The 27,295-nt window shown below is 47.1% G+C and overlaps 2 protein-coding genes across 3 annotated transcripts in view; both read left to right on the top strand.

The window, feature by feature from the left end:
• LOC141178644 (uncharacterized) overlaps window positions 1-27,295 on the top strand; it is a 1,052,471-nt gene that overhangs the window by 395,846 nt on the left and 629,330 nt on the right. The window lies entirely within an intron of this gene.
• Window positions 1,772-27,044, top strand: LOC141178639 (uncharacterized). 2 transcript variants are annotated; one of them, XM_073660527.1, is made up of 7 exons: window positions 1,772-1,858; window positions 5,705-5,839; window positions 5,969-6,148; window positions 6,239-6,362; window positions 6,446-6,543; window positions 6,742-6,832; window positions 25,346-27,044. In XM_073660527.1, exons 2-7 carry the CDS (start codon window positions 5,762-5,764, stop codon window positions 26,788-26,790), a joined length of 2,016 nt encoding a protein of 671 aa, XP_073516628.1. In that variant the 5' UTR covers window positions 1,772-1,858; window positions 5,705-5,761; the 3' UTR covers window positions 26,791-27,044. The 2 variants fall into 2 exon arrangements, with proteins under 2 accessions (XP_073516628.1, XP_073516629.1); XM_073660528.1 differs by having other exon boundaries at window positions 1,803-2,467.

The raw sequence follows: 27,295 nt of genomic DNA on the forward strand, positions 1-27,295 counted from the left end.
ACAGAGAATAGCGCTATCTCCATAGCTCTGTACACAAGGACATAGAGACCAGACAAAGTACTCATATTCAGGCAGCTTCTATTTTACTCCAACCCTCTTTATAAGAACAAGATCAGAATCTCATTATACCGAGCAGAGAAGCTCCAGGGACAAAGACCCCGTCTGCTCCTAACACGCTGGGGGTCTCATTTGTGGCCCCAGCGTTTCTTGTACAATAAATCCCTTTCTCATCCAGTCCTGTAGTAATGACTTTGTTATCAGGTTTTGTAGGAGGGTTCGTATGACTCCATCATATGTTATCAATATCTGTGCGAGAAACAAGAGACGTCCAAGTGTCTCGCCCAGGGGAAGATATGGGGGAAACTCGGTACCCAGGCCTTTACCTTCTGTGGGATGTCACGGCAGTCGGCTCCCGGGCCCGTACCCTGGGGTCACTCTTTAAAAGGGGGAAGTTATTTATAGGGGAATTGGTGGTTTTTGGAATTTAGAGTTCGGGACGCCACCTGTGGTTCCTGGTAACGGATACCAGCACTGCTTCAGACCGCCGGGGGTGATGGGATGGCAGCTGAGTTGTTTCTGCTCCCCACAGGCGTAGCGGGTCCCCCGGGACAGGGTTAATGGAAGGGATGCAGGTGAGAGGTGGCCCAGTCAGGTCAGGGGAGAATGATCGACACGCACACAGGGGTTTGCTTCAGTACCTTTACTGGTGTAGACAGCAGGTATGGTCCAGGGTACTTGGTAGGAAGGGTTCACTTCTGGACTCTCCCCAGTGAGTGGGTATAAGGCCTCCTGATCCGTTTCTTCCTCTCTCTGAAGCTTCTGACCCGCCTGGAACTGGGCCTAGCTTCTGTACTGTTCACTCTTTCACCTGTCTGCTTGGTGGTAAGAACTTTCCTCCACTATCCCTGGACGCTGGGGCCTTCGTGGTTCCTAGTTCTTTAGATTTTTGTAGCTTCAGGTTGACCAGGGGTCTGGAACCCTCCTGGCATACCGGTTGTTCCTACTGGGCGTAGAGGACCCTGTAGGCACGGACCTAGTGTCTGGCTTGTATTCTGGGGTGAGCCTCAGATGCTCCTCTGCCCCCTTATCACTTCTCTCTCCTTGCCTCCGGCCACACTCGAGGCCCCAGGCTTCAGCACCTGCTTTGGGCCTTCACTTGCCCTCAGCACAGCAGCTGACAGAAGCTGCTTCTTCACTGAGCACAATCTCTGCTCACTAACTAACTAACTAACTAACTCCACCCTCCAGTATATATCCCTAACAGGCTCCCTCTGGTGGTATGAGGTGGAAGGGTGGAGGTGTCTGTGTGTAATGAGGGCCTCTTGTGGAGAGGTCCATCCATGCCCCTTTTGGGTCCTGTGGTACCTGTGAATAGCAGGGTGCCACACAAGCACAGTTTTATTGAGTGTCCAGTGTCAGTTCTTCTCCCGTCTAATAAAGAGCCGTGGTGTCTCCGCCCGAACCTGGGAGTATACAGCTGTATACAGCGTACACACACAACTCCATATATACACCGCTCTGTACACACACGGCTCCATACACACACGATCTGTACACACGCGGCTCTGCTCCGTACACCTCGTACACGCGCGGCTCTGCTCCGTACACCTCGTACACACGTGGCTCCGCTCCGTACACCTCGTACACACGTGGCTCTGCTACATCCACACTGTAAACCCCTCCTGACCCCACACATAAACTTCAGCTCATCCAGCACCATGACAACCAGCACAGCAGAGTCCTGCATCCACTGAGGCCCCTGATCATGTGACCCCTGACTCCTCCCCTCCTGTGACCTCATCACAGGTCCTGTGCGCACAGAACAGCCATATATGTGGTGGCGGCTCTGCAGGTGGAGGTATGTGGAGACCCCATTACTGGGCGCAGGGGGCATTAACCCCTTCAGCACGGAGATTCTTTTGGGGTCTCTGTGTGGTGTGAACAGTGAGGTAACAGCTGTGGACAGAATGCGGCTTAGCTGGTTCCCGTCCACATTAGATCCATTCAGACGACTGCAGGATGAAGGACAGAAGCCCAGAGAAGTCTATCAGGCACCCCCATTACTAAACCAGTAAACTAAAAGAAAGAAAACACCCAAAAATATTTTTTTTGAAAACAACTCCCCGACAGACAACAGAGGAATAAAGTTCAGAGAAGAAGCTTCATAGAAAGACATTAAAGTTACAGACGTCATTTAACTCTTTGGGAGAAAGTGATTCCAGGGAGTAAATCCAGAACACGTCTCTGTAGAAGTTTACTGCGTTGTGATTGTGAATCCGCTGCGGTCGTTTCTTCTAACACCGACCATCGGAGATCAAAACTTTTATCACCATCTCCGGGAAATGTCTGGCCACGGTGGTCTCCCCAAACTTCTGCTCTTCTTCATTCTTTTCTTGCAGCGGCCGCAGTGGATTTCATCCTAGACTCATAGAGCCGAACAGAGGAGTGTTGTTTCTTCAGTCTGATTGTAATTGATCGTGACGTTTGTCCAATGTCCACTTTAAAGAATTTGTCCACTACTTTATATGAACCCCCCAACGTACCCCCCCCCGGAGCCCAGAAATGTTTCTGTAAATACCTTGCGGTGCCTTTTCTGCCTCCTTGCGGCACTACCGCTGGCCACTCAGAGGCATCACGTGACCCGTCACTGATGTCACATCAAGTGAGACTAACATCAGTGACGCGCTCCTCGCGGTGGATGCTGGGCTGTGGGCGGGTTACCCCGTGCATCACACCCAGCATCCCCCGCTCGCTTTCCCAATGAATGAGGAGAGGAAGAGCGTGCGGTGGATGCCCGGTGTGACGTGCTGGGTAACCCACGCCACAGCCCAGCGTCCACCGTGAAACGTAGAAGTGAGTACCACCTTCTGCAGCCGGAACTTGACGTGACATGAGCGGATGTCAGAGCTGGCTGCAGCCAGGGGTCACGTGATGCCTGTGAGCGGCCAGTGATAGCGCCACTCACAGGCAGAAAAGGCACCACAAAGTATTGAGAAACACTTATGGGCCCCGGGGGAATACATTGGGGGATCATATAAAGTAGTGGACAACCCCTTTAACACAAGGGCACTTTACCGAGTAAATCACAACAGAAATGTAGCAGGTAAAATTCACCAATATCCACAGGTGTCCCATCTAATTTGTGGGAAAACTATCATCTTTAATAATCCTCCAACAGTTCTTGAATGACAAACGCGGAAAAGTGCCCCTTTATGGATTTGAAAGAAAGTCTGTTTAGACACTTTAGCTTAATAATAAAATGGTTAGAAAGCGATTTATCCTGAAGATTCACAAATTGTGGGGTGGTTTTAAAAATGTTATGTTTAGGGTGTTTTTGTGAATGAATCATGTATTGCTCCCATAGTACAGTGCCCCTTTCTTGGCCCCCACACACAGTATACTGTTCCCCTAGTACCGCCATCCACCCACACACTGTATAATGTTCCCACAGTACCTCCATCCCCAATTTTATTTTTTGGGGGTGTTTTTCATATAATATATGGAAACCTACATGAAAATGCTAAAAAATTCCTATCCTATCCAGAGAAAAAAAATACATTGTATATGGAGAATTTGGCATCAAATACCTCTTGTGTTGGTGTTCTTACAAACAAGCTTTTATAATGTCTCAAACTTCTGTGTGTGAATAAGACATGAGATCTAACGTGTTAGAAGATGACAGTCCGGGGAAGACGGGAAACATTCATATAGACGGCCGGTAGTGATCTAGTGGGTGACAGGACTCTGGCCAAATATGTTTCTAGAGCCGTAGTTGAAGATCAAAATGTCATCCTCATCATGAAGTAGTTATTTCTCATGTCACGTGTAATGAATATCTCCTGCAGTATTGTTAATGCCGATTCCAGTGTCGATAAATGAGACGAGAATTAGCAATAAGGAAGATGAGTCTATGAGAAACGTGTTCAGCTACAGACTCCAAGGAAGAAACTGCTTGTTGTCTGTGGCCTAAAATATACAGTGCCTACAAGTAGTATTCAACCCCCTGCAGATTTAGCTGGTTGACACATGCGGAATTAACTTGGCATTGTGACATTTGTACTGTTGATCAGCCTGGAAGTGGGAAATGCACTGCAGCAAATTTTTTTTTTTTTTTTTTTTTTAAAAACGTTAAAAGTTAATTCAGAGTGTCATTTATTATTCAACCCCTCAAACCACAAGAATTCTGTTTGGTCCCCCAAAAGTATTAAGAAGTAGTTCAGGCACCAAGAATAATGAGCTTCACATGTGTGGATTAAAGATCTCTTTTGCCAGCCTTTTCTGACTATTTAAGACCCTCCCCAAACTTGTGAACAGCACTCAGACATGGTCAACATGGGAAAGACAAAGGAGCAATCCAAGGCCATCAGAGACAAGATCGTGGAGGGTCACAAGGCTGGCAAGGGGTACAAAACCCTTTCCAAGGAGTTGGGCCTACCTGTCTCCACTGTTGGGAGCATCATCCGTAAGTGGAAGGCTTATGGAACTACTGTTAGCCTTCCACGGCCAGGACAGCCTTTGAAAGTGTCCTCCCGTGCTGAGGCCAGACTTGTCCGAAGAGTCAAGGCTAACCCAAGGACAACAAGGAAGGAGCTCCGGGAAGATCTCATGGCAGTGGGGACATTGGTTTCAGTCAATACCATAAGTAACGTACTCCACCGCAATGGTCTCCGTTCCAGACGAGCCCGTAAGGTACCTTTACTTTCAAAGCGTCATGTCAAGGCTCGTCTACAGTTTGCTCATGATCACTTGGAGGACTCTGAGACAGACTGGTTCAAGGTTCTATGGTCTGAGGAGACCAAGATCGAGATCTTTGGTGCCAACCACACACGTGACGTTTGGAGACTGGATGGCACTGCATACGACCCCAAGAATACCATCCCTACAGTCAAGCATGGTGGTGGCAGCATCATGCTGTGGGGCTGTTTCTCTGCCAAGGGGCCTGGCCATCTGGTCCGCATCCATGGGAAGATGGATAGCACAGCCTACCTGGAGATTTTGGCCAAGAACCTCCGCTCCTCCATCAAGGATCTTAAGATGGGTCGTAATTTCATCTTCCAACAAGACAACGACCCAAAGCACACAGCCAAGAAAACCAAGGCCTGGTTCAAGAGGGAAAAAGTCAAGGTGTTGGAGTGGCCTAGTCAGTCTCCTGACCTTAACCCAATTGAAAACTTGTGGAAGGAGCTCAAGAATAAAGTCCACATGAGACACCCAAAGAACCTAGATAACTTGGAGAAGATCTGCATGGAGGAGTGGGCCAAGATAACTCCACAGACCTGTGCCGGCCTGATCAGGTCTTATGAAAGAAGATTATTAGCTGTAATTGCAAACAAGGGTTATTCCACAAAATATTAAACATAGGGGTTGTATAATAATTGACCCACACTTTTATGTTTAAAATTTAAAAAAATTCAACTGAGCAACATAACTTTTTGGTTTGTAAGATTTATGCTTCTGTTCATAAAACCTACTCTCGTTTGCAGTTTGAAGGCTCTAACTTATTTGCATCTTATCAAACCAGCTAAATCTGCAGGGGGTTGAATACTACTTGTAGGCACTGTATAGGTTTTATTACTAGATGTAAAGAAGAAAACTAAATAGTAGAAAATAGTAAATCTCATATGTTTCCCTTATTATCTCCAGTGATTGTATTATTACTCAGGATTTTTATGAATTGACATCGGCTCATGTTCTTCTCATTCAGGTCTCTACAATATCGGATCCCCTAAATAAGAAAATTTTTCTGATTCATTCATTAAGCATGGATATGGACAGGGACAAGATGGCGGAGAGGATATTACGCCTCACCCTAGAGATCCTCTTCCGGGTTACTGGAGAGGTGAGAGATTCTGATGATGTCACATTACATCATTCTTATCTATGGGAATAACAGATGGACAGAACTGGAGAGGTGAGGACTCTGGAAATGTCTGTAGTGAGATTTATTAATGTGTCTCTCCATAACTAGGGTTACACAGTAGTGAAGAAGACCTCTAGTGAGCGCTGTCAGGACCCTGTGTCTGAGGAATGGAGGAGACCCCTGAGCCCAATCACAGGGCCTCCACCTCACCCCCTGATACATGAGGACATCAATGATCAGAAGATCCTAGAACTCACCTACAAGATGATTGAGCTGCTGACTGGAGAGGTGACACTGCTGGGAATGAGGAATGCTGGGACATTATACAGTAACACTATGAAGGGATCGGGGGGATGACGGTATCATTTTCTGTGTCAGGTTCCTATAAGATGTCAGGATGTCGCTGTCTATTTCTCCATGGAGGAGTGGGAGTATTTAGAAGGACACAAAGATCTGTACAAGGACGTCATGATGGAGGTTCCCCAGCCCCTCACATCACCAGGTAATAGACAGGACTAAATACACACGACCTATAATTATCTGTATTTAAACAATGAATTCAGTCCCTCTATGTGTTTCCTCCAGATCTATCCAGTAAGAGGACAACACCAGAGAGATGTCCCCGTCCTCTTCTTCCACAGGACTGTAAACAAGAAGATCCCAATGTTCCTCAGGATCATCAGGTAGATGGAGAAAAGGTGTCATGAGATCTCCCCTATGATGTGTAGACAGCTGTGAAGGTCTTGTGCTCAGTCTTGTTTTATCCACCAGTATTATATGTTTTATACTTGTGTAATGAGAACAGTGGAGATGGCAGGATTAGAGCTGATCATAGATGGGACTTCTCCATCTGTCTGTGACTCTTACAATATTTGTTTCAGGGTGAAGATCTGACTCATATTAATACTACAGAGACATATGTGAGTGGTGATGAGCGGTGTAAAGAGGATATTCCTACATATGACTACCCAGGTGAGTAGAAACCACTAAATGCAGAGAAGTTACAGATTCATCTCAGATAATAGTGTAGAAAACCGCAGCACTGCTGGAATAGGTGAACAAGTAGGGTCAAAGCCATTCAAATAGCAAATGAATCTTGGCACTCAGACAGGCATAATTTTAATGTATTTAATTGCAGTCCAACACAGATACTATTGTTTTGGTCCTTAAAACCTTCATCAGTGTGTACTGCAGCATAAAGACAAAAAAATTAAAAACTACATATATCAGACAAAAGCATAAAAAGTACCGTATTTTTCGGACTATAAGACTCACCGGACCATAAGACGCACTTAGGTTTTAGAAGAGGAAAATAAAAAAAAATGTAAGCAAAAAATGTGGCCATGATGCCCTGTTAAGTGGTGGTGAATATTCATTGCCTTTAATAGCGGTCACTCTGAGCGCAGCAGGAGCCGCGCTGCGGCTACAGTGTGCGCGCTATTAGGGAGAATGAATGGTCACTGCTCCCCACGCACACAGTCCCGGCGTGGGGATCAGTGACTATTCAGGCACATAGCGTGACACAGCACTGGAGGAGAGAGGAGGTGAGTATGAAAGTTTATTTTTTTTTTTGTGCCGCGTGAGGGGGATCAGGGGGTGCCAAGCATACCTGGATAAGGGGGCCATGCATACCGGGATGAGAAAGGCCATACATACAGGGTGCCATACTTACCAGGAGCTGCAGGCACAGTGTGCCGGTTATTAAGGAAAATTTAATATTCACTGCTCCCCACGTCCATGGGCGTGGGGAGCCGTAAATATTAATTTTCTTTAGTTGTGGACACAGTGTAGGCTGCAGAAGGCGGCAGTTGCCTCCTGCGCACCGCTACTCCGCCACTGTCACTTCCCCCACATCCCTCACCACCCACAGCCACAGTATTTTATGTATATCGGACTATAAGACGCACCCCCCCCTCCTCCAAAATTTTAGAGGAAAAAAGTGCGTCTTAAAGTCCGAAAAATATGGTAGTAGAAACAAACTGTCATAAGGTATTTCTGAAATTCATATAATCATCTGAAAATCAATAACATTACAATAGAGAGCTCATAATAATAATAAGTGTGACCTACTAGACTGCTAGGAATATAGTTAAAGGTGAAAGCAGGAAGGACACAGTGTCTCAGTGGAAAGACAGGATCTAGGGAGACAAACAGCTATAAGAACATCAGCCTCATAGGGAATTATCCAATCGGTACCTGCAGATATATGTAGAAACCTACCCAGTAGTGAGAGCAGGAAGTATGACAGGCGTGAAACGTGGCATCCGGCGCTGGTTCCAAAGGTCGCCATGTCAAGGGAGGAGAAAGCCTAGTATATGTGGTCAGAGGGCGGGACCTAATGTCCCAGGAGACCAATCAGAGTGAACCGCTGGTGTAACGTTCCTGGAAGTGGACTGAAGCGTTAGGAGGCGGTGTCTGGATAGCAGTGACATCACCGGAAGTGACGCCGTGTCGAGTGCCGCTATCAATTGCCTGAAGGCATAGGAGGCGTGACTGGAGAAACTGAGGGCGAACGTGCGTTCCACGGTGCAGGACGTGCATGTCAGAGGCTGCGTCCTGCGTTCCACAAGCAAGAAGACTGTGTACTGAGTGGGTAGAGTGCGTTACAGAACAGGGGAGTTTGCGTTCCACTGTGGGATGAGGGATGGACGCCGTGCAGGACTATAGGACAAAAGAATAATAAGCCTGGAAATATCACAGGAGGTGAACAGGTGTAAGTGGATCAGCCTGTGGGCCGTGGAGGATGATGATCAGTGATTAAAATAAGGAGAAGCCGTTCTGCAACATAAAGAATACAAAATAAATACCATGATAATGAGAGAAAATTAATCTCTCTAAAATGACATGCAAATACTGTATCTCAAAACACATACCGTACAGACCAAAAGTTTGGACACACCTTCTCATTTAAAGATTTTTCTGTATTTTCATGACTATGAAAATTGTACATTCACACTGAAGGCATCAAAACTATAAATTAACACATGTGGAATTATATACTTAACAAAAAAGTGTGAAACAACTGAAAATATGTCTTATATTCTAGGTTCTTCAAAGTAGCCACCTTTTGCTTTGATGACTGCTTTGCACACTCTTGGCATTCTCTTGATGAGCTTCAAGAGGTAGTCACCGGAAATGGTTTTCACTTCACAGGTGTGCCCTTTCAGGTTTAATAAGTGGCATTTCTTGCCTTATAAATGGGGTTGGGACCATCAGTTGTGTTGTGCAGAAGTCAGATGGATACACAGCTGATAGTCCTACTGAATAGACTGTTAGAATTTGTATCATGGCAAGAAAAAAGCAGCTAAGTAAAGAAAAACAAGTGGCCATCGCCCAAGCATGCTCGCTGAAAGGGTTAACAGAACATACTCGCTCATCACTAGTTCTAATTTATTAATTTGTCACCAGTAAGAGAAACTATATTCTCTTTTCCATGGTATCACCTATATTCATTGATAATGAACACGTCCACTAGAGGGCGTCTCCTACTAGTTCGACGTTGTCTCACTGCCAATAGTTCCCATATAATGAGGGACTAACCACGTTACTGGTAGCACAGAGGCTCTGGAAAAGTGAAAATGGCTCCTTGCTCCTCAAAAGAAATTCAGCAAATTCTGCTCTCCCAAATGCAAATGCTCCCCTTCCTTCTGAGCACCACAGTGTGCCCAAACCGCAGTTAGTGTCCATATGTTTGGCATTTGTGTAGCGATGAGAGTCGGCCTAATTAACGGGTGCATGTCTCCAGAAGCATGAGCTAGGCACAATATACAGGCACTACAACGTACTGGCCACTACAATGTACTGGTCACTACAAAGGTAGTTTGCAATTTTCATTCAGCAACATCCACTGCTGCTTGTTTCTGGAAAAAAAAAACATGGAGTGAAAATCTACACTACACCTGTAGATAAATTCCCAAAGGGGTATATTTTACAAAATGGGGTCACTTGAGGGGGGATTCTGCTCTTCTAGCACTTATGGGCTTTGTATATGGAGTCCTGCTCCGTCCTTCCCGAGTCTCGCTGTGTGGCTAAGCAGTAATGTACAGTCACATATGGGGTATTTCTACATTGAGCAGAAATTGTGGGATACATTTTGGTGCCATTTTTATCCATTTCCCAGTGTGAAAATGCAAAATCTAGGGCTAAAACAAAATTTTAGTGGGAAAAATGTTATTATTTTTTCTTCACTGTCCAATAGTATAAAATTCTGTGACCCCCCATGTGGTGTCAATATGATCACTGCTTCCCTAGATGAATTCATTGAGAGGTTTAGTTTGTAAAATAGGGTTTCTTATGGGGGAGGTTCTATTGTTCTGGCACCTCAGGGGCTCTGCCAATGTGATATGGCACCCTCAAGCCAGTCTAGCAAAATCTGAACTCCAATATGGCACTTTTTCCCTTCTGAGCTTTGCACTGTGCCTCAAAAGTAGTTTTCGTCCACATATGGGGTATCAGCATACTCAGGAGAAATTACGCAACAAATTTTGGGGTCCATTTTATCCTGCTATCCTTGTGAAAATGAAAAAAATTAGGGCTAAAACAACATTTTTGTGGGAAAAATATCTTTTTTTCATTTTCACAGATCAACGTTGTAAAATTCTGTGAAGCACCTGTGGTTTCAAGGTGCTCACCACACATCTAGATAAGTTCCCTGAGCGGTCAGGTTTCCAAAAAGAGGTCACTTGTTTAGGCAAATCAGGTGTTCTCCAAAAGCGACATGACACTCGCAGACCTGAAAGGTCTTGGAATTACTGTTGCAGAAGGTCCTTCAGCTGCTTGGCTCCTGCAGCCTCTGTTCTGTTGGTAAGCTTCCTCTCCTGCTCTTCACCGGTCACATAGATCAGTGCAGAGCAGAAGAATAGACAACAGCTCTTTCTGTGATTGGGGAGGATGCGGTATCCACTTTCTACTCCATCACAGGAAGCCGCCTCTGAACTATAAGACGCACACACTTTTAAACAAGAGTTTTTTTCTTGTTAAAAAATGCATTATATAGTCCACATAATATGGTAACTAAATTCCTTAAGGGGTATAATTTCCAAAATGGGTTCACTTGTGGAGGTTTTCCTCTGTTCAGGCACATCAGGGGCTCTCCAAACACGACATGACACCCGCAGACCACTCCATCAAAGAAACGTCATTCCTTCCTTTCTGAGCTGTGTCGTACGCCCAAACAGTAGTTTCTCCCACATATGGGGTATCTGCGTACTCCTGAGAAATTGCAGAAGAAATTGTGTGGTGCAATTTTTCTTGTTACCCTTGTGAAGAAGCAAAATGTGTGGCAAAAAAACATTTTTGTGGGGAAAATTAGATTTTCTGTATTTTCACGGCTCAACATTATAAACTTCTGTGAAGAACATGGGGGTTCAAGGAGCTCACCATACTTCTAGATAAGTTCCTTGAGGGGTCTAGGTTCCAAAATGGTGTTACTTGTAGGGTGTTTCCACTGTTTAGGCACATCAGGGGCTCTCCAATCGCGACATGGCGTCCGCTAATTATTCCAGCAAATTTTACATTTAAAAAGTCAAATGGCGATCCTTTTCTTCGGAGCCCTGCCATGCACCCAAACTGTTGTTTTCCCCCACGTGGAGTATCAGCATGCACAACAAATTTTGGAGGAAGCCTAAAAATTTCCTTCCACATTCCATTAATTCCTGTGAAACACCTGGACGGTTACTAAACTTCTTGAATGTAGTTTTGAGCACCTTGAGAGGTGCAGTTTTTAGAATTTTGTCACTTTTGGGTATTTTCTGTCATATGCATATTGACAAATTACCGAGAGGGTAAAAAAAACCCTGGTTGAGGGGTGTATAAAAAAATCTCTTTTATTACTGCTTTACTAAAATGTGGTAAAGAAGTAAATTAAAACTACACTAGTTTGTCTGTGCCCTTACTCTGATATTAAGTCTCTAGAAACTGTATAGTATTAGAATACATCTGATATCATGAGCTCATTATATTCATTATAGTTTTCCTTTATGTCTGCAGTTCATAGATTAGTTGATCACATTATTTACTAGGACATACACAGGTTCCCTAGTGCTACCGAAAATATATACATAGCCACCCCAACAAGTTTCGCCATGTCTGGCTTCCTCGGGGGGCTGGGGCTATTATTGGCTGGACAGAGCCAGCGCCACCCAGAGCTTGTTCTTCCGACGTCTCTTCCATCACCAGCACTGCTTGCAGAATGAATAAATGGTAATTACTTACCGGTAATTTTTTTTTCCTGAAACCCATGACAGCACCATACAAGAGAGTAGTATCCGCCCCTATTACTGGACAGGAAGCCATGAGCGAAAAATAAAAAGGCAACTCCCACTTCCTCCTTCAATGTGGTTTCCAGGAGTCAAGTAAGAGTCACCCAATTCATCATCATTTTTATTTATACATTCACTCAAGCACATTCTTCATTGTGAGAAGAGAAGACTAAGAACCATCAGCCAAAAGTCAGAGGGAGGGAAAATTAGGGTGCTGTCATGGGTTTCAGGAAAATCAAATTACCGGTGAGTAAATATCGTTTTTCCCTCCGCCATAACAGCACCATACGAGAGACCATAGCAACGGAGTCCTTCAATAGGGAGGGAGCACCCCTGTAGGATCTTACACCTGAAGAAAGATACCCAGAATATCCTAGTTTAACAGATAGTGCTTCAAGATTGAATGATATCTAAAAAATTGACAATCAACATAATGTCTATCGATTTGGAGCTTAAACCAAAAGCGCCAAAAGAGTAAACAGGATTTTTACAACACTCTTTCCTCTTTATCTCCCAGAGAAAGGTCTATATTTAGAGACCTCACTTATATACATGGTTGAATATCTTTTGATTTGATTAGATATTGATTTGATTTGATTTAGATTTGATTAGATATTCTGTTTTCATTAAATCAACTAACCAACAACTGAAGTATATAAGAACTGGTGCTAAGACTCGGCGTGTAATAGAAGCAGAAGTTAATTGATTCAGGGAACCTGGTAACCTTAACTAGGCTTTGACTAGGGTTTCTACCTTAATATTTTTGGCATTTTCAATTGAAGGCCCCACGTAAGGCCAAGATCTGGGCCATAAGAATCTTTTTTAGGGTCAATGATCACATAATCGTTCAAAACTACTCAACTCTATGCTATCAAGAGTAGATAGAGCATCCCAGATTGCCAAAATGGGGATTTCAAAACCAGCAGAAATATTTAGTACTCTATATCCCTTAAGGTGTAACGTTAAGTTCCCCTAAGAAATGTATTTAAGCTGAACGGACACTTATAGTTCGAGATTTCCATCCTGGGGAGTTTCTGGCTACAACAATCTAGCCAAGTACCTAGAAAGGGTAAGACACAAATCTAAGCTATTCCAAAAGAAAAGTCACAATCCACCGTTCATGCAAGGATGATCGTATTTACGCTATTCTCCTATAATAGCATCAATTCAGCAACTTTATAATCCAACCATGGAGATTGTTAGATTAAAGTACTTCAAATGCCAAATAGTTTAGTTTTCAAGCAAAGAAACTAAGTAAACCGAGTGATAACCATCACCTCTGATACACTTTTTTTTTTTTTTCCAAAGCAACTCATTCAGAAAGAGATCTAGATCTCTTATGGTATTGGTCAAATCTCAGATGGTCTTAAGCTAAGGTATTAGCATCCCGTCCCGTTAAACATGTACCGTAAGTAGGTATCATCCTGTGCTTGAGTAATAATCAGAACGGTCTTACCTCAGTGTGAACGCATTTGTCTTAACTTGCAAAGATGCTTCTCCTTCACCACAGGAGTCTCACGGGTACGGGGACATTTTAACTCATCCACTGATTCCTCCTTTTATAGGTTTATTGCAGCGCTGCCGTCTTATCACTCCAAGAGCGCACTGACTGAATATTTAACCAACTCGCCACTTAGTTGAGTCTACCAGTTTATGACTTTAATCCCAAGAATACATAGTGTAATATGGCTCCATTGACTTAGTTTCCAATTAGTCCATCTGCACTTCTAACTGGGAGAATACACTGGTCTTGAAATAATTTTACCAGATCCGGTATAATCGTGTCTGTCGGGCAACTCCATTAGGAGGATGGACTGGGATATTTACTGGTTCGTCAGTCCCATAACGGCGAGTCCAACTCCTACCTCCCTTAGTAGGGCAGACCGGTAGTGCTGGCCAACTCAATACAATCAAGTTTATCTTACCATTCCGAATCAGGAGGGTAGATTGAGGCAATGTTTTGTTTATCAACCATCGATACCGGTGAGTCCAGCTCGCACTTCCCTTAGGAAGGCCGATCGGTATAGTGCTGCCTTACTTGGCACAATCAAGTTCATCTTACCATTCCATACCAGGAGGGTAGATTGAGGCAATTGGTGGTCTATCAACCAACTCATACCTCCCTTAAGAGGTCAGACTGGTATAGTGCCGCCCTCTTGGCACGATCAAGTTTCCTATCACTCTAAACCAGGAGGGTAGATTGGGGCAAATGTTGGATTTTCAGCCCCCCACCGGTGAGTACAACTCGCAGCTCCTCCTACCATTTCCTATTTGGTATAGAGAGTTTAATCACTTAACGTCCAAAAGGTCATTCGAAGACTCTAGGTAGGAGTTTTAAGTGGACTTATAGTGGTTTCTTTTAAGCTTAGCGCAGGAGGAGGGGGGGGGACTGAGCTGTAGATGTTTATCAGCCAGTTCATCTAAAGAGATTGAGGCCTCTCATATGATGAGAGGTTGAAAAAGTTGAGCTTGTTTAGCTTAGAAAAACGACTCCTCAGAGGGGATCTCATTTACATCTATAAATATATGTGTGGTCAGTACAAAGGACTAGCACATGACTTATTCCCTCCAATAACCATACGAAGGACCAGGGGCACTCATTACGGGTGGAAGAAAGGCGATTCCAGCACCTAAAATAGGAAAGGGTTGAACTTTATGGACCTAGGTCTTTATTCAACCTATGTTACGTTACTAATGATCCTAGATTGTGAAGATCAACTGGACTTAAATTGTTATTATTCTTTTAGCGCCCCCATTCACACCTTTACCAAGAAGACCACTGGGACACAAATGTTAAATGCAGACTATTTCAATATGCTATCCAAGTATGAGGGATTGACTGAATCTGGACTCAGCAGCTATCCTTTGGACTGTATTTAATAGAATCACCCCAGACCGAGGGCATCGACTAGAAACCTTCCTTACCAATATCAGTAATATTGCTAGTAAAGGGTAGTGAAGCTTTGAGACCTTAGTGAAACAGATCTACAGGCCCCAAGTTGCCTGGCTAATCGGGCAACCCCCTGTGAGGCAGACAGCTGAGGAAAATTCTAGACCTAACGTGGCAGGTTTTTCCACAACTATGAAGCGGTCTGAAAAAACCTTCAGACAGGCCAACGTTAGACATAAACCCACACCTGAATTGGCATGAGGCCTAGCCCTGAGGCTCAATACGCAAGCCCTGAGGCTCAATACGCAAGCCACGAGGCTCAATACGCAAGCCACGAGCCCTAGCCGTGAGGCTCAATACACAAGCCATGAGGCTCAATACGCAAGCCACGAGGCCTAGCCGTGAGGCTCAATGCGCAAGCCCTGAGGCTCAATACGCAAGCCCTGAGGCTCAATACGCAAGCCACGAGGCTCAATACGCAAGCCATCAGGCCTAGCCGTGAGGCTCAATACACAAGCCATGAGGCTCAATACGCAAGCCATGAGGCTCAATACGCAAGCCACGAGGCCTAGCCGTGAGGCTCAATACGCAAGCCATGAGGCCTAGCCGTAAGGCTCAATACGCAAGCCATGAGGCCTAGCCGTGAGGCTCAGTACGCAAGCCATGAGGCCTAGCTGTGAGGCTCAATACGCAAGCCATGAGGCCTAGCCGTGAGGCTCAATACGCAAGCCATGAGGCCTAGCCGTGAGGCTCAATACGCAAGCCATGAGGCCTAGCCGTGAGGCTCAATACGCAAACCATGAGGCCTAGCCATGAGGCTCAATACGCAAGCCATGAGGCCTAGCCTTGAGGCTCAATACGCAAGCCATGAGGCCTAGCTTTGAGGCTCAATACGCAAGCCATGAGGCCTAGCTTTGAGGCTCAATACGCAAGCCATGAGGCCTAGCCGTGAGGCTCAATACGCAAGCCATGAGGCCTAGCCGTGAGGCTCAATACGCAAGCCATGAGGCCTAGCCGTGAGGCTCAATACGCAAGCCATGAGGCTCAATACGCAAGCCATGAGGCCTAGCCGTGAGGCTTAATACGCAAGCCATGAGGCCTAGTGACTCGCCCCCTGGGCCGTGGGGCACTCGGATCTGGACAATAGGGAAACGGTGGGAGTAGTAGTGGCAACCCGGTTCCGTGGCTCAGGGTGGTCAGGCCAGTGGTAGTCCGTTATGTGCTGTTGATATTATCAGACTACGCCACCCGTGGATTTGCGGTCATTAGGAACCGCCGCTGCAAGGCTAACCGCTGGGGCTGATGATGTATGCAGCTGGGATGGTGTGACTTCCCACGGGAAGAGTGCGGCCCCAGGGCAGTGTAGTGGATGTTGGGAGTGATGGTAGTGAGAGTCCCAGTGCTGATAGTGCTGGAGGAGCAAGGAGCACACAGACAACAGGTTGCAGTCCAGGGTCTTTACTAGAACAGGTAAATTGACCCACAAACAGTCCCGGCTAGGAGGGGACCTGGATGTCTTAGAGCAACGGGGAAATTGGCCCTGGTCAGGGTGTGGGTGTAGGCCTACCGTGCTTTCTGTGCTCCTTCTGGCTATCTCCTCCTTATAGGGTAACAGCCCACGTTTCCGAGCTCTCCGTGTATTCTCGCCTGTATGGCCTGCGACGTGGGTTCCTTTCTGCTCCCAGCCTTGTACGGCTTTGCTGGTCCCTTCTGTTGTGGCAGGGCCTCCAGGCTTCTTAGGCCAAGGAATATACAGTCCCCTGCGAACTGGTTATCTGCTGGGGGATGTGAAATCCTCCCAGCCTCAGACACCAAAGTCTGGTAGATTAAGTCCTCTATCTGCCAAGACAGGCTCACTTCGCCTCTTGTCTCTGGCTTGTGGCTCTCCTCCTGCCACACTTCCTCTTAGGTGCAATACAACTTTCTGTCCCTGCTCTGCTCTGGGACACGTCTCAGTCCTGAGACAGGTCATTCGGTTCTCCCTAACCCTGCCCCCAGTACCAGCTTTTATAGGGGCAGCCAGCTCCCCCTACTGGCCTGAGACAGGAGGCATTGCATGCTAATGTTCCCCTGACTAGAGAACCTCCCCCTTGCTCTCAGACACAGCTTTAATATATTTGTGGCATCCAGGCCAGGGTGACACATTCCCCCCTAGTGAAATTTAGTACTCCGGGACTAAACAATAAACAAAGACAATATGCATAACCATAAAACATTAACAGACAGACGACGCACAGATTGAGTTCTTAAGGTCACAGTGTGGCCTGTGACCGGGTGTCCATATCACCAGCACAACGGGGAGCCTTAACCAGGTGGGGGTCTGTCCTACCCCAAGTCCTTTACAGTCTTAGTTCATTCCTGGGCTAGGCTCCGAACGCAGTCCATACAAGGTCCCGGTTATAAAAAGCCCATAACCTTTGAGTCCTTACGGTAGCTGCAAGAAACTGAAACACAGAATTACCAAACATGCATGTAACTTTGCAAACAATTCAATATTTGGCAACAGGGTCATTTACAATCTTAGCGCGCTCTATATTTTCCAGCGAGCGGGTATCTGCCCCTTTGTGCTCCTGGTTGACCTACGTAGCCCACTGTCTGGTGGTGGACCAACCTGGCTTTCCCCACTAGCGTTAGGGGTACAGCTACCAGCTGGGTGTACAGGTAGGGCAGGCAGCTGTCTTCGGGTCCTTTGGCTTACCGCAGGCATGGCAGGCTCACTGTCAGCAGAGGGTTGACTCTCCTGGGCTGATGGTGCAGGCTCTTCTGCCTCTGGAACTGCTTGCTCCTCTTCACCTTCCGGCTCTGGTGTTGGTTGTTGCTGTGCCGGTTGCAGGAAATGCAGGACGGGTACCACTATGGCATCATTTATGCGAGTCCAGGACTGAGGGAACTCTCCGAGAACGGTGCTGATCATTTCTTCCTTGTCCTCTGCGGGTTCAAGGTCACTCTGATCCTCTTCTGCACTACGGAGTTGCTCGGGGCATCTTTTGAGGTGGTCCCTGGAGACAACACTAGTGGTTTCTCCTCCGTCCTTGGTGATTACGCACACCTTTGGGTTGTCATGGTCAGACTGCAGTACGGTGTAGGGTTCCCTTTCCCACTGGTTGTCCAACTTATGTAGCCTTCTCTTCCACTTCAGGACCTGCTCACCAGGTTCTAGGGGACCAGCAAGGGCGTGTTGGTTGAAGAGTCTTTCTTGCCTTTCTCTCACCTGGGCCAGGCTCCTCTCCACACTCTCCTGTACCTTCTTGTACAGCAGTTGCCTTTCTGTATCCCAGTCTGCATCCAGGGAGGTGTCCTCAGGCGTTAGGACTCCCATCTCCAGGTCTACGGGCAGCTTACCTGGTCTGGCTCGCATCAGGTAAGCCGGGGTGCAGTTTGTAGCATTCACAGGGATATTGTTGTATAGGTCTACTAGGTCCGGCAGTTTTTCTGGCCACAGGCTGCGTTCCTCCAGGGGCAACGTCTTCAGGAGATCAATGACTATATTGTTCATCTTCTCACACATCCCGTTGGTTTGGGGGTGGTAAGGCATTGTACAAATCTTCTTACAGCCATAGAGGTTGCAGAACTCTTGGAAGATTTCAGCCTCGAACGCTGGACCCTGGTCTCTCAGGACCTGTTCCGGATACCCGTGTGGACGACAGAAGTATTGCTGGAAGGCTCTGGCCGCTGTTTGGGCTGTCAAGTCTTTTACCGGGACCACCACGAGAAAACGGGAATAGTGGTCCACGATTGTCAGGGCGTAGATGTACCCTGACCGGCTTGGAGCCAACTTGACGTGGTCTAGAGCTACCAGCTCAAGAGGCTGCGTGGTGACGATGGGCCTCAAGGGTGTCTTCTGGCTGGTGCGGTCCTTCCTCCTTAGGTGACAAGGGCCACAGTCTCTGCACCACTTCTCCACAGCTCCTCTCATGCCGACCCAAAGGAACCGTCCTCTTAGCAGGAACTCCAGTTTCTTACAACCGAAGTGCCCCGCTCTGTCATGGTAAGCCCCCAGGACCATAGCTGCATCCCGCCTTGGAACCACGACTTGCCAGGTCAGCTCGTGCGTCCGGTGGTTGACAATCCTTCTGCACAACTTGCCTTCGTAGAGGAACAGCTTGCTCTTCTCTTTCCATAGCTGCTTAGCTTCCTCTGGAGCATCCGGATCCATGCGGGCGTCTTCCTGGGTCAGCAGATCTTTCACCAGGCGGATGGCAGGGTCACTATCTTGGGTCTCAGCCCAGCTGTGGTGAGGTAGGGGATTGATCGTCACGGTTGTTAGATCCTCCTCCTTCACGCGGTGGGAGTATTGAGCGGCTCCATACCGGTGAAACGCGGGGAGTTCTATCTCCTCCAGCTCTTCTGGGTCTTCGTCACCTTCAGGTAAGTGAGGCTTCCTCGATAGGGCGTCAGCGTTGGCATTGGTTTTGCCGGCCCAGTACTTGATCACAAAGTCATAGTTGGAGAGACGGGCCATCCACCGCTGTTCTAGGGCACCCAGTCTTACATTGTCCAGGTGTGTCAACGGGTTGTTGTCCGTGTACACGGTGAACTTTGCGGAGGCCATGTAATGCTTGAAGCGTTCCGTTACGGCCCACACCACTGCCAAGAATTCTAGCTTGAAGGAACTGTAATTCTCCGGGTTCCTCTCGGTGGGCCTCAGCTTCCGGCTGGCGTACGCGATCACCCTTTATCTGCCCTGTTGGTTTTGGGACAGTACGGCTCCCAGTCCCACATTACTGGCGTCCGTGTGGAGAATAAAAGGCTGGCCATAATCAGGGTAGGCCAGGATCTCATCCCCCGTGAGGGCCATCTTCAACTGGCGGAAGGACTCCTCTTCCGGTTTATCCCACTTGAAGGGTGGCTTTTGACTTCTGGACTTAGACTGTCCGATCAGGAGGTCCTGCATAGGAGCTGCCATCTTAGTGAACCCGGGGATGAACCTTCGGTAGTAGCCTACCAACCCGAGAAACTGTCTCACCTCTTTGATGTTCGAGGGGCTTGGCCAGCTCTTGATTGCCGTGACCTTGTCAGGGTCGGGGGCTACTCCTTCCGCACTTACCACGTGCCCTAGGTACTGGACCTTTGGTTTCAGCAGGTGACACTTCGATGGTTTCACCTTCAGGCCATAGCCTGCCAGGGCTTCGAACACCTCGGCCAGGTGCTTCAGATGGTCCTCGTAGGTCTTCGAATAGACGATCACGTCGTCCAGGTAAAGGAGGACCGTCTCGAAGTTTCGGTGCCCTAGACAGCATTCCATCAGCCTCTGGAAGGTCCCTGGTGCGTTGCAGAGCCCGAAGGGCATACAGTTGAACTCACTCAGTCCCATCGGGGTGGTGAAGGCGGTATTCTCCTTGTCAGCCTCTGCCACAGGAACCTGCCAGTACCCGCTAGTAAGGTCCAAAGTAGAAAAGAAGTTAGCTGATTTTAGTGCGGCTAAAGACTCCTCTATTCAAGGCAGCGGGTATGCGTCTTTATGGGTGATACGGTTGATTTGTCTATAGTCTACGCACATTCTCATGGTGCCATCTTTCTTTTTCACCAGAACCAAGGGGGCTGCCCAGGGGCTACAGCTATCTGTAATGACCCCAGCTTCTTTCATTTCTCTTAGCATGCCCTTTGCGTTCTGATAATGTGCAGGGGGTACAGGTCTGTGTCTTTCTTTTATCGGTGGGTGGCTCCCTGTGGGGATGTGGTGTTCTATCCCCTTTACTCTGCCAAAGTCTAGCGGGTGTTTACTAAAGACTCTCTCGTACTCCTGTACCACCCGGTAGACTCCTTGTTTTTTGTACAGGGGAGTGGAGTCAGCACCCACATGGAGTTTCTGGCACCAGTCCTCCTTTTGTTTCTGGGAGCCGTTACCCTCCGCCTGTGGAGATGGAGGCAAGGGTTCCACGGCCCTGATAGCTTTGTGTTCGACCACAAACAGTTTGGCGAGTGTAGCGTACCTGGGTAAGTGTACTTCCCTCTCACCAATGTTGAGGATGCGGACGGGCACCCTCCCATGACGGACATCAACCACCCCCCGGGCTGTCAAAATGGTGGGCCTGCTGTCCGAGTATGCGGGTTCTACCATGGCTTGGTTGTCTCTACCTCTCAACCCGATTGCAGTCCGACATCAGATCATCATTTCACTTTTCGGAGGCATGGAAATGGGGAATGGGTCACTCAGTCTTACGCTACCGATCTCACCACCAGAAAGTTCTACCTGCTGCCGTCTCATCAGGGCTTTTATCTCCTTGTTGAGGACTCTCTGTTGGCTGGAACAAGCATTCACCGCCACCTGTTGTAGAATTACAATTACCTCTGAAAGACAATTTTCAATCACGTTAGTACCCACAGTTATTTTAGGGTGACTTTCACGACGGTCAATTTCCACAATAATCACTCCCTGTGCCGGTAGTTCAACTTTACCAATTTTAATGGTCATCTCCTTGAACCCCATCTGCGGCACGGGTAAGCCATTACTGGCGATGATGCTCAAGTTACTGTCTGGATACCGTGTGATATCAGCATCAGTCCAATACTGCTTAAAAAGTACATAAGGGATAGTGGTTACTTGTGACCCAGTATCCAGCAAGGCACTCATGGGGATACCGTCCAGCACCACGAGTAAAACCGGGCGCCCCCCAGCGTACTTATCACGCCAATTATAAGGGCCTGGGGGTTGGCCCTCTGCCCCAGGTTGGACCCGTTTAAATTACAGTACCTGGAAATGTGTCCGGGCTGGTTGCATCGACGGCAAATGGGCTGTCCATCCTCTGCGTAGGGGTCTGTGGGCCTCCCTCGGAACGACGGGATCCTCCTCTGTCGACGCCACGGGACATCCTCCGGACTTGAAGCCAGCTCGATGGGTCTTGACGGGTCCACTTGCAACGCCTGGACGGTCCTGGTCAATGCCGTGACGCTCCTGGTCAGCTCCTGGACTTGGTGGTGCAGGTCTTTCGACGGGGCTTGGTTCAGGGCCTGTGCATCAGCCCCCACGGGGTCCATAGAGGAGGGCGCCCCTCCTGGTGGTAGGTGAGAGCAGGGGGCCGGGGGTTTATAGCGCCACTGGTTGCAGGTTCACGGAGCACCCTTATGGTCCTGTCCTTAAATTGGGCAAAGGTCAGATCAGGGTTCTGAAAGAATATGAGGCGCAGTTGGGCCCTGTGGGCGCTGGACAGCAGACCTTCTATGAATTGTTCTGTTAGTAGTCTATCCGTTTCCTGCACACTGCCAGGGTCAGTTTGTTGGATGGCCCTTAGGGCTTCCTGCAAATTTAGGGCATAGTCTCTGATGCTGTCCTGTGCCCGCTGCTTACATCCATAGAACCTCATTTTAATTTCAGCTTAGGTACGTTTGTCAAAGGTACCCCGCAGCCGGGCCAGAATACCCTTCACGGTTCTTTTCTCCTCAGCGGGCCATGACTTTACCTCCCTTTGGGCTGCGCCAGTTAACTGCCCTGTTAATATGCTAACCTTCTGTTCCTCTGTCAGGGGGTAAACCTGGAACAAACTGTACAGCCTTTCCTTAAAGTCAGTTAGGGCATGGGGCTCCCCTGAGTACTTGGGCAGCCAGGTCGCTCCAGGGATGTAGGGCAGGGAAAAGGGCATCACCGCTGCTGCAGCCGCGTTGGTGGTAATGGGTGCCTCTGTGTCCGACATCTTCCTCCCCCCTAGTTAAGCGTGGCCTACCTTCCGACGATCCTCTTCTGTAGGCCTCGGCTCCGCTGCTGCTGCTCTGGACGAGGACCTTGTGTCGCATCCTGATGACGTCAGCGTCGCTCTCTCTCCCTTCCAGGACCTTGCGCAGCGTCGGTGCGTGGGGCGGAGCTTCGGATCTCGCGCGGTTTGGACGTCCACGCCCCTCTTCTTCCCGTGCGGCGTACAGAAGATGGCGTCCGATGGCGGGAAAACGGCTGAAGATGGTGGGAACCGATGGAAGATGGCGGGAGATGGCTGGAAATGGCGGGAAATGGCTCAGGACGGCGGGAAACCTCTTTTCAGGTAAGTGCAAAGTCTTTTTCAGGCACGCAATACCCGTTTGTGGCGGGTTGGTTGCAATCCTGCCGACTACGCCAAAGCTGACTCGCCCCCTGGGCCGTGGGGCACTCGGATCCGGACAATAGGGAAACGGTGGGAGTAGTAGTGGCAACTCGGTTCCGTGGCTCAGGGTGGTCAGGCCAGTGGTAGTCCGTTATGTGCTGTTGATATTATCCGACTACGTCACCCGTGGATTTGCGGTCATTAGGAACCGCCGCTGCAAGGCAGACCGCTGGGGCTGATGATGTATGCAGCTGGGATGGTGTGACTTCCCACGGGAAGAGTGCGGCCCCAGGGCAGTGTAGTGGATGTTGGGAGTGATGGTAGTGAGAGTCCCAGTGCTGATAGTGCTGGAGGAGCAAGGAGCACACAGACAACAGGTTGCAGTCCAGGGTCTTTACTAGAACAGGTAAATTGACCCACAAACAGTCCCGGCTAGGAGGGGACCTGGATGTCTGAGAGAAACGGGGAAATTGGCCCTGGTCAGGGTGAGGGTGTAGGCCTACCGTGCTTTCTGTGCTCCTTCTGGCTATCTCCTCCTTATAGGGTAACAGCCCACGTTTCCGAGCTCTCCGTGTATTCTCGCCTGTATGGCCTGCGACGTGGGTTCCTTTCTGCTCCCAGCCTTGTACGGCTTTGCTGGTCCCTTCTGTTGTGGCAGGGCCTCCAGGCTTCTTAGGCCAAGGAATATACAGTCCGGTGCGAACTGGTTATCTGCTGGGGATGTGGAATCCTCCCAGCCTCAGACACCAAAGTCTGGTAGATTAAGTCCTCTATCTGCCAAGACAGGCTCACTTCTCCTCTTGTCTCTGGCTTGTGGCTCTCCTCCTGCCACACTTCCTCTTAGGTGCAATACAACTTTCTGTCCCTGCTCTGCTCTGGGACACGTCTCAGTCCTGAGACAGGTCATCCGGTTCTCCCTAACCCTGCCCCCAGTACCAGCTTTTATAGGGGCAGCCAGCTCCCCCTACTGGCCTGAGACAGGAGGCATTGCATGCTAATGTTCCCCTGACTAGAGAACCTCCCCCTTGCTCTCAGACACAGCTTTAATATATTTGTGGAATCCAGGCCAGGGTGACACACTAGCAGTGAGGCTCAATACGCAAGCCATGAGGCCTAGCCGTGAAGCTCAATACGCAAGCCATGAGGCCTAGGCCAAACAAACGTAGGTAGGTACGGAATCATTAAATTTAGATTCTTCCAGACTGATGTTATCATTTCAGCGCCCAACTGGGCCCCTGCTTATTGCCACTCACTAGAGGTTGCTATAGAACACAGCATGGTGTTCCATGATTCACTGGTGTTCCATGATTCACTGGTGTTCCATGATTCACGGCTGCTCCTGCCGTGAGCTCCAGGCTTCTACATCCTTGAGGATATGAAACCACATTGAAGGAGGAAGTGGGAGTTGCCTTTTTATTTTGTGCTCAGGGCTTCCTGTCGGGTAATAGGGGTGGATCCTACTCTCTCGTATGGTGCTGTCATGGGGCTCCCAAGGAAAAAGATGGCTCCTGGTGACAGAAGCACATGTTGCAGTAGGAGATCCCAGAGGAGATGGGACCCACCATTTGCAGAAGCCCTTATATGACAAAATGGCAGAAAACCAGAGCAGTAGAAATCACCATAAAGTGGCTCCATTTTGGAAATTATATTCCTCAGTGAATTAATCTATAGGACAAGTGACTATTTTGACTCCAAAGCCACTTTCCTGAAATTAGCACGCAGTGGATCTTGTAGAGTGAAAATTGCACATTTGTCATTTTATAACCCAACACATAGTGACCAGATTGTGCTCCAGGAGACACACACCGTAAATTAAGTGGGTTCTTCTCACTATAGTAATGCCAAATACATGGAGGCTAAATGTGGTTTGGGCGCACTGCAAGGCTCAGAATGAGGGGGAGATTTCACTTTGAGAGGTAAGATATTGCTGGATTGGTTTATGGAAGCCATGTTGCTTTTCAAGAGCCTTTGAGCCACTAATAATGTGGAAACCTCTGTTTTTCCATTAACAGATGATGGACCTGAGTGGTGACTTGTTTTTTTGCGAGTAGAAGTTTTTATTGGTATTATTTTCACCTACATAACATTGGTGGCTTCTTATTCCATATTTGGGAGGCAGAATGAATAAACAGTTGAACACTACACTCTTCTGGTTCATCCTATGAGGTTTTCTATTAGACTGTGAACTGTCATTGTCTTGGTGAATAATTAGATTTTTTTGCATAACTTCCTATTTTTACGGACAGTTTAAGTAGAAATGTTCAAAAATATATAATTACAAGGATTTTTATTAAAAAATAATAATTGGTTTTATTATTGGCAGATGTCTGTACCAGGAGATCAGAGGGACACCTGACATCTTCAATTTTCAAATCAGATAATTTTGAGATCCCACAGGATACAATTGAAATGAATGCCATTACTCCAGATATACCATCATCCCTTCACAGCAAAGATCTGTCATCTGATCCTATGAAACAGGTCCTGTCTTCTGATTCATTACCGACTACTAAGGAAAATCAAAGTCGCAAAATAAGCATTAAAAAACAAATTGCTACTAAAGCAAAGAAGCCATTTTCACGTTCAGAATATGGAAATAGTTTTCCCCTCAAAAAGTCTTTTCTTAAACATGAAAAAATTCACAAAGCGAAGAATAGATTTTCTTGTTCCAAGTGTGGGAGATGTTTTAATCAGAAATCAGATTTTGTTAGGCACCTGAGAACTCACACAGGGGAGAAGCCATTTTCCTGTTCAGAATGTGGGAAATGTTTTACAAAGAAATCAACTTTCATCAGACATCAGAGAACTCACACAGGGGAGAAGCCATTTTCATGTTCAGAATGTGGAAACTGGTTTACAGCGAAATCAAATCTTATTGCACATCAGAGAACTCACACAGGGGAGAAGCCATTTTCATGTTCAGAATGTGGGAAATGTTTTATAAAGAAATTAACTTTTATCAGACATCAGAGAACTCACACAGGGGAGAAGCCATTTTCATGTTCAGAATGTGGGAACTGCTTTACAGAGAAAACATATCTTATTGCACATCAGAGAACTCACACAGGGGAGAAGCCATTTTCATGTTCAGAATGTGGGAAATGTTTTGCAAATCAATCAAATCTTATCAGCCATCAGAGAACTCACACAGGGGAGAAGCCATTTTCATGTTCCGAATGTGGGAACTGCTTTACAGAGAAATCAAATCTTATTACACACCAGAGAACCCACACAGGGTTGAAGCCATTTTCATGTTCAGAATGTGAGAAATGTTTTGTACAGAAATCAAAACTTATTGCACATCAGAGAACTCACACAGGGGAGAAGCATTTTTCATGTTCAGAATGTGGGAACTGTTTTACAGAGCAATCAACACTTATGGAACATCAGAGAACTCACACAGGGGAGAAGCCATTTTCATGTTCAGAATGTGGGAAATATTTTGCAAAGAAATCAAATCTTATAAAACATCAGATAATTCACACAGGGGAGAAGCCATTTTCATGTTCAGAATGTGGGAAATGTTTTGTACAGAAATCAAATCTTCTCAAACATCAGAGAACTCACACAGGGGAGAAGCCATTTTCATGTTCAGAATGTGGGAACTGTTTTACAGCGAAATCAACGCTTATCGAACATCAGAGAACTCACACAGGGGAGAAGCCATTTTCATGTTCAAAATGTGGGAAATGTTTTAACCAGAAAGCAAATCTTGATAGCCACCGGAGAACCCACAAAGAGAAGAATGCCGCAACTACACCCAACTAGTTTCTGTACAGATTATAAAGGCCCTAGCTGCACAACTAAAAACGCCACGGACCTAACTCTCTTAATAGGCCATTGAGGAGTTTTTTGTACCTCCTGAGGAACCAGAGGGGAGGCCACAACACGCTGTCAACCAGGGGAAAGGAAAGTATAAAGTAAAATATGAAAACCCTGAGTGAGAAACTAAAATACATTCATATACACTCCCTGACAGAAGTTATGTCGCTTATCCATGTTATGTAAATAAAAGATTATAACCTGACGTTAAATTCATCCATTGGTTTTATAAATTACTCTTTTGAAATCTGAAACCCTCCCAAATTTGGTTTCGGTTAAGAAAATAGATTGGCATCAATGGTGAAATATTGATCATTTAATGAACACCGAATGGTCAGATTTTGGCAAGACCAAAGTTTTGTCGCCCACAGAAAGTAATGTGATATTCAAGCAAATAATTATCTTAAAATAAAAATATATGTTGCATAACATTGATGAATGAAGTTGTGGT

Source organism: Phyllobates terribilis, unplaced genomic scaffold (assembly GCF_046119375.1).
Source record: "Phyllobates terribilis strain yellow unplaced genomic scaffold, ASM4611937v1 Scaffold_29__1_contigs__length_15306474, whole genome shotgun sequence".
Taxonomy (NCBI): domain Eukaryota; kingdom Metazoa; phylum Chordata; class Amphibia; order Anura; family Dendrobatidae; genus Phyllobates; species Phyllobates terribilis.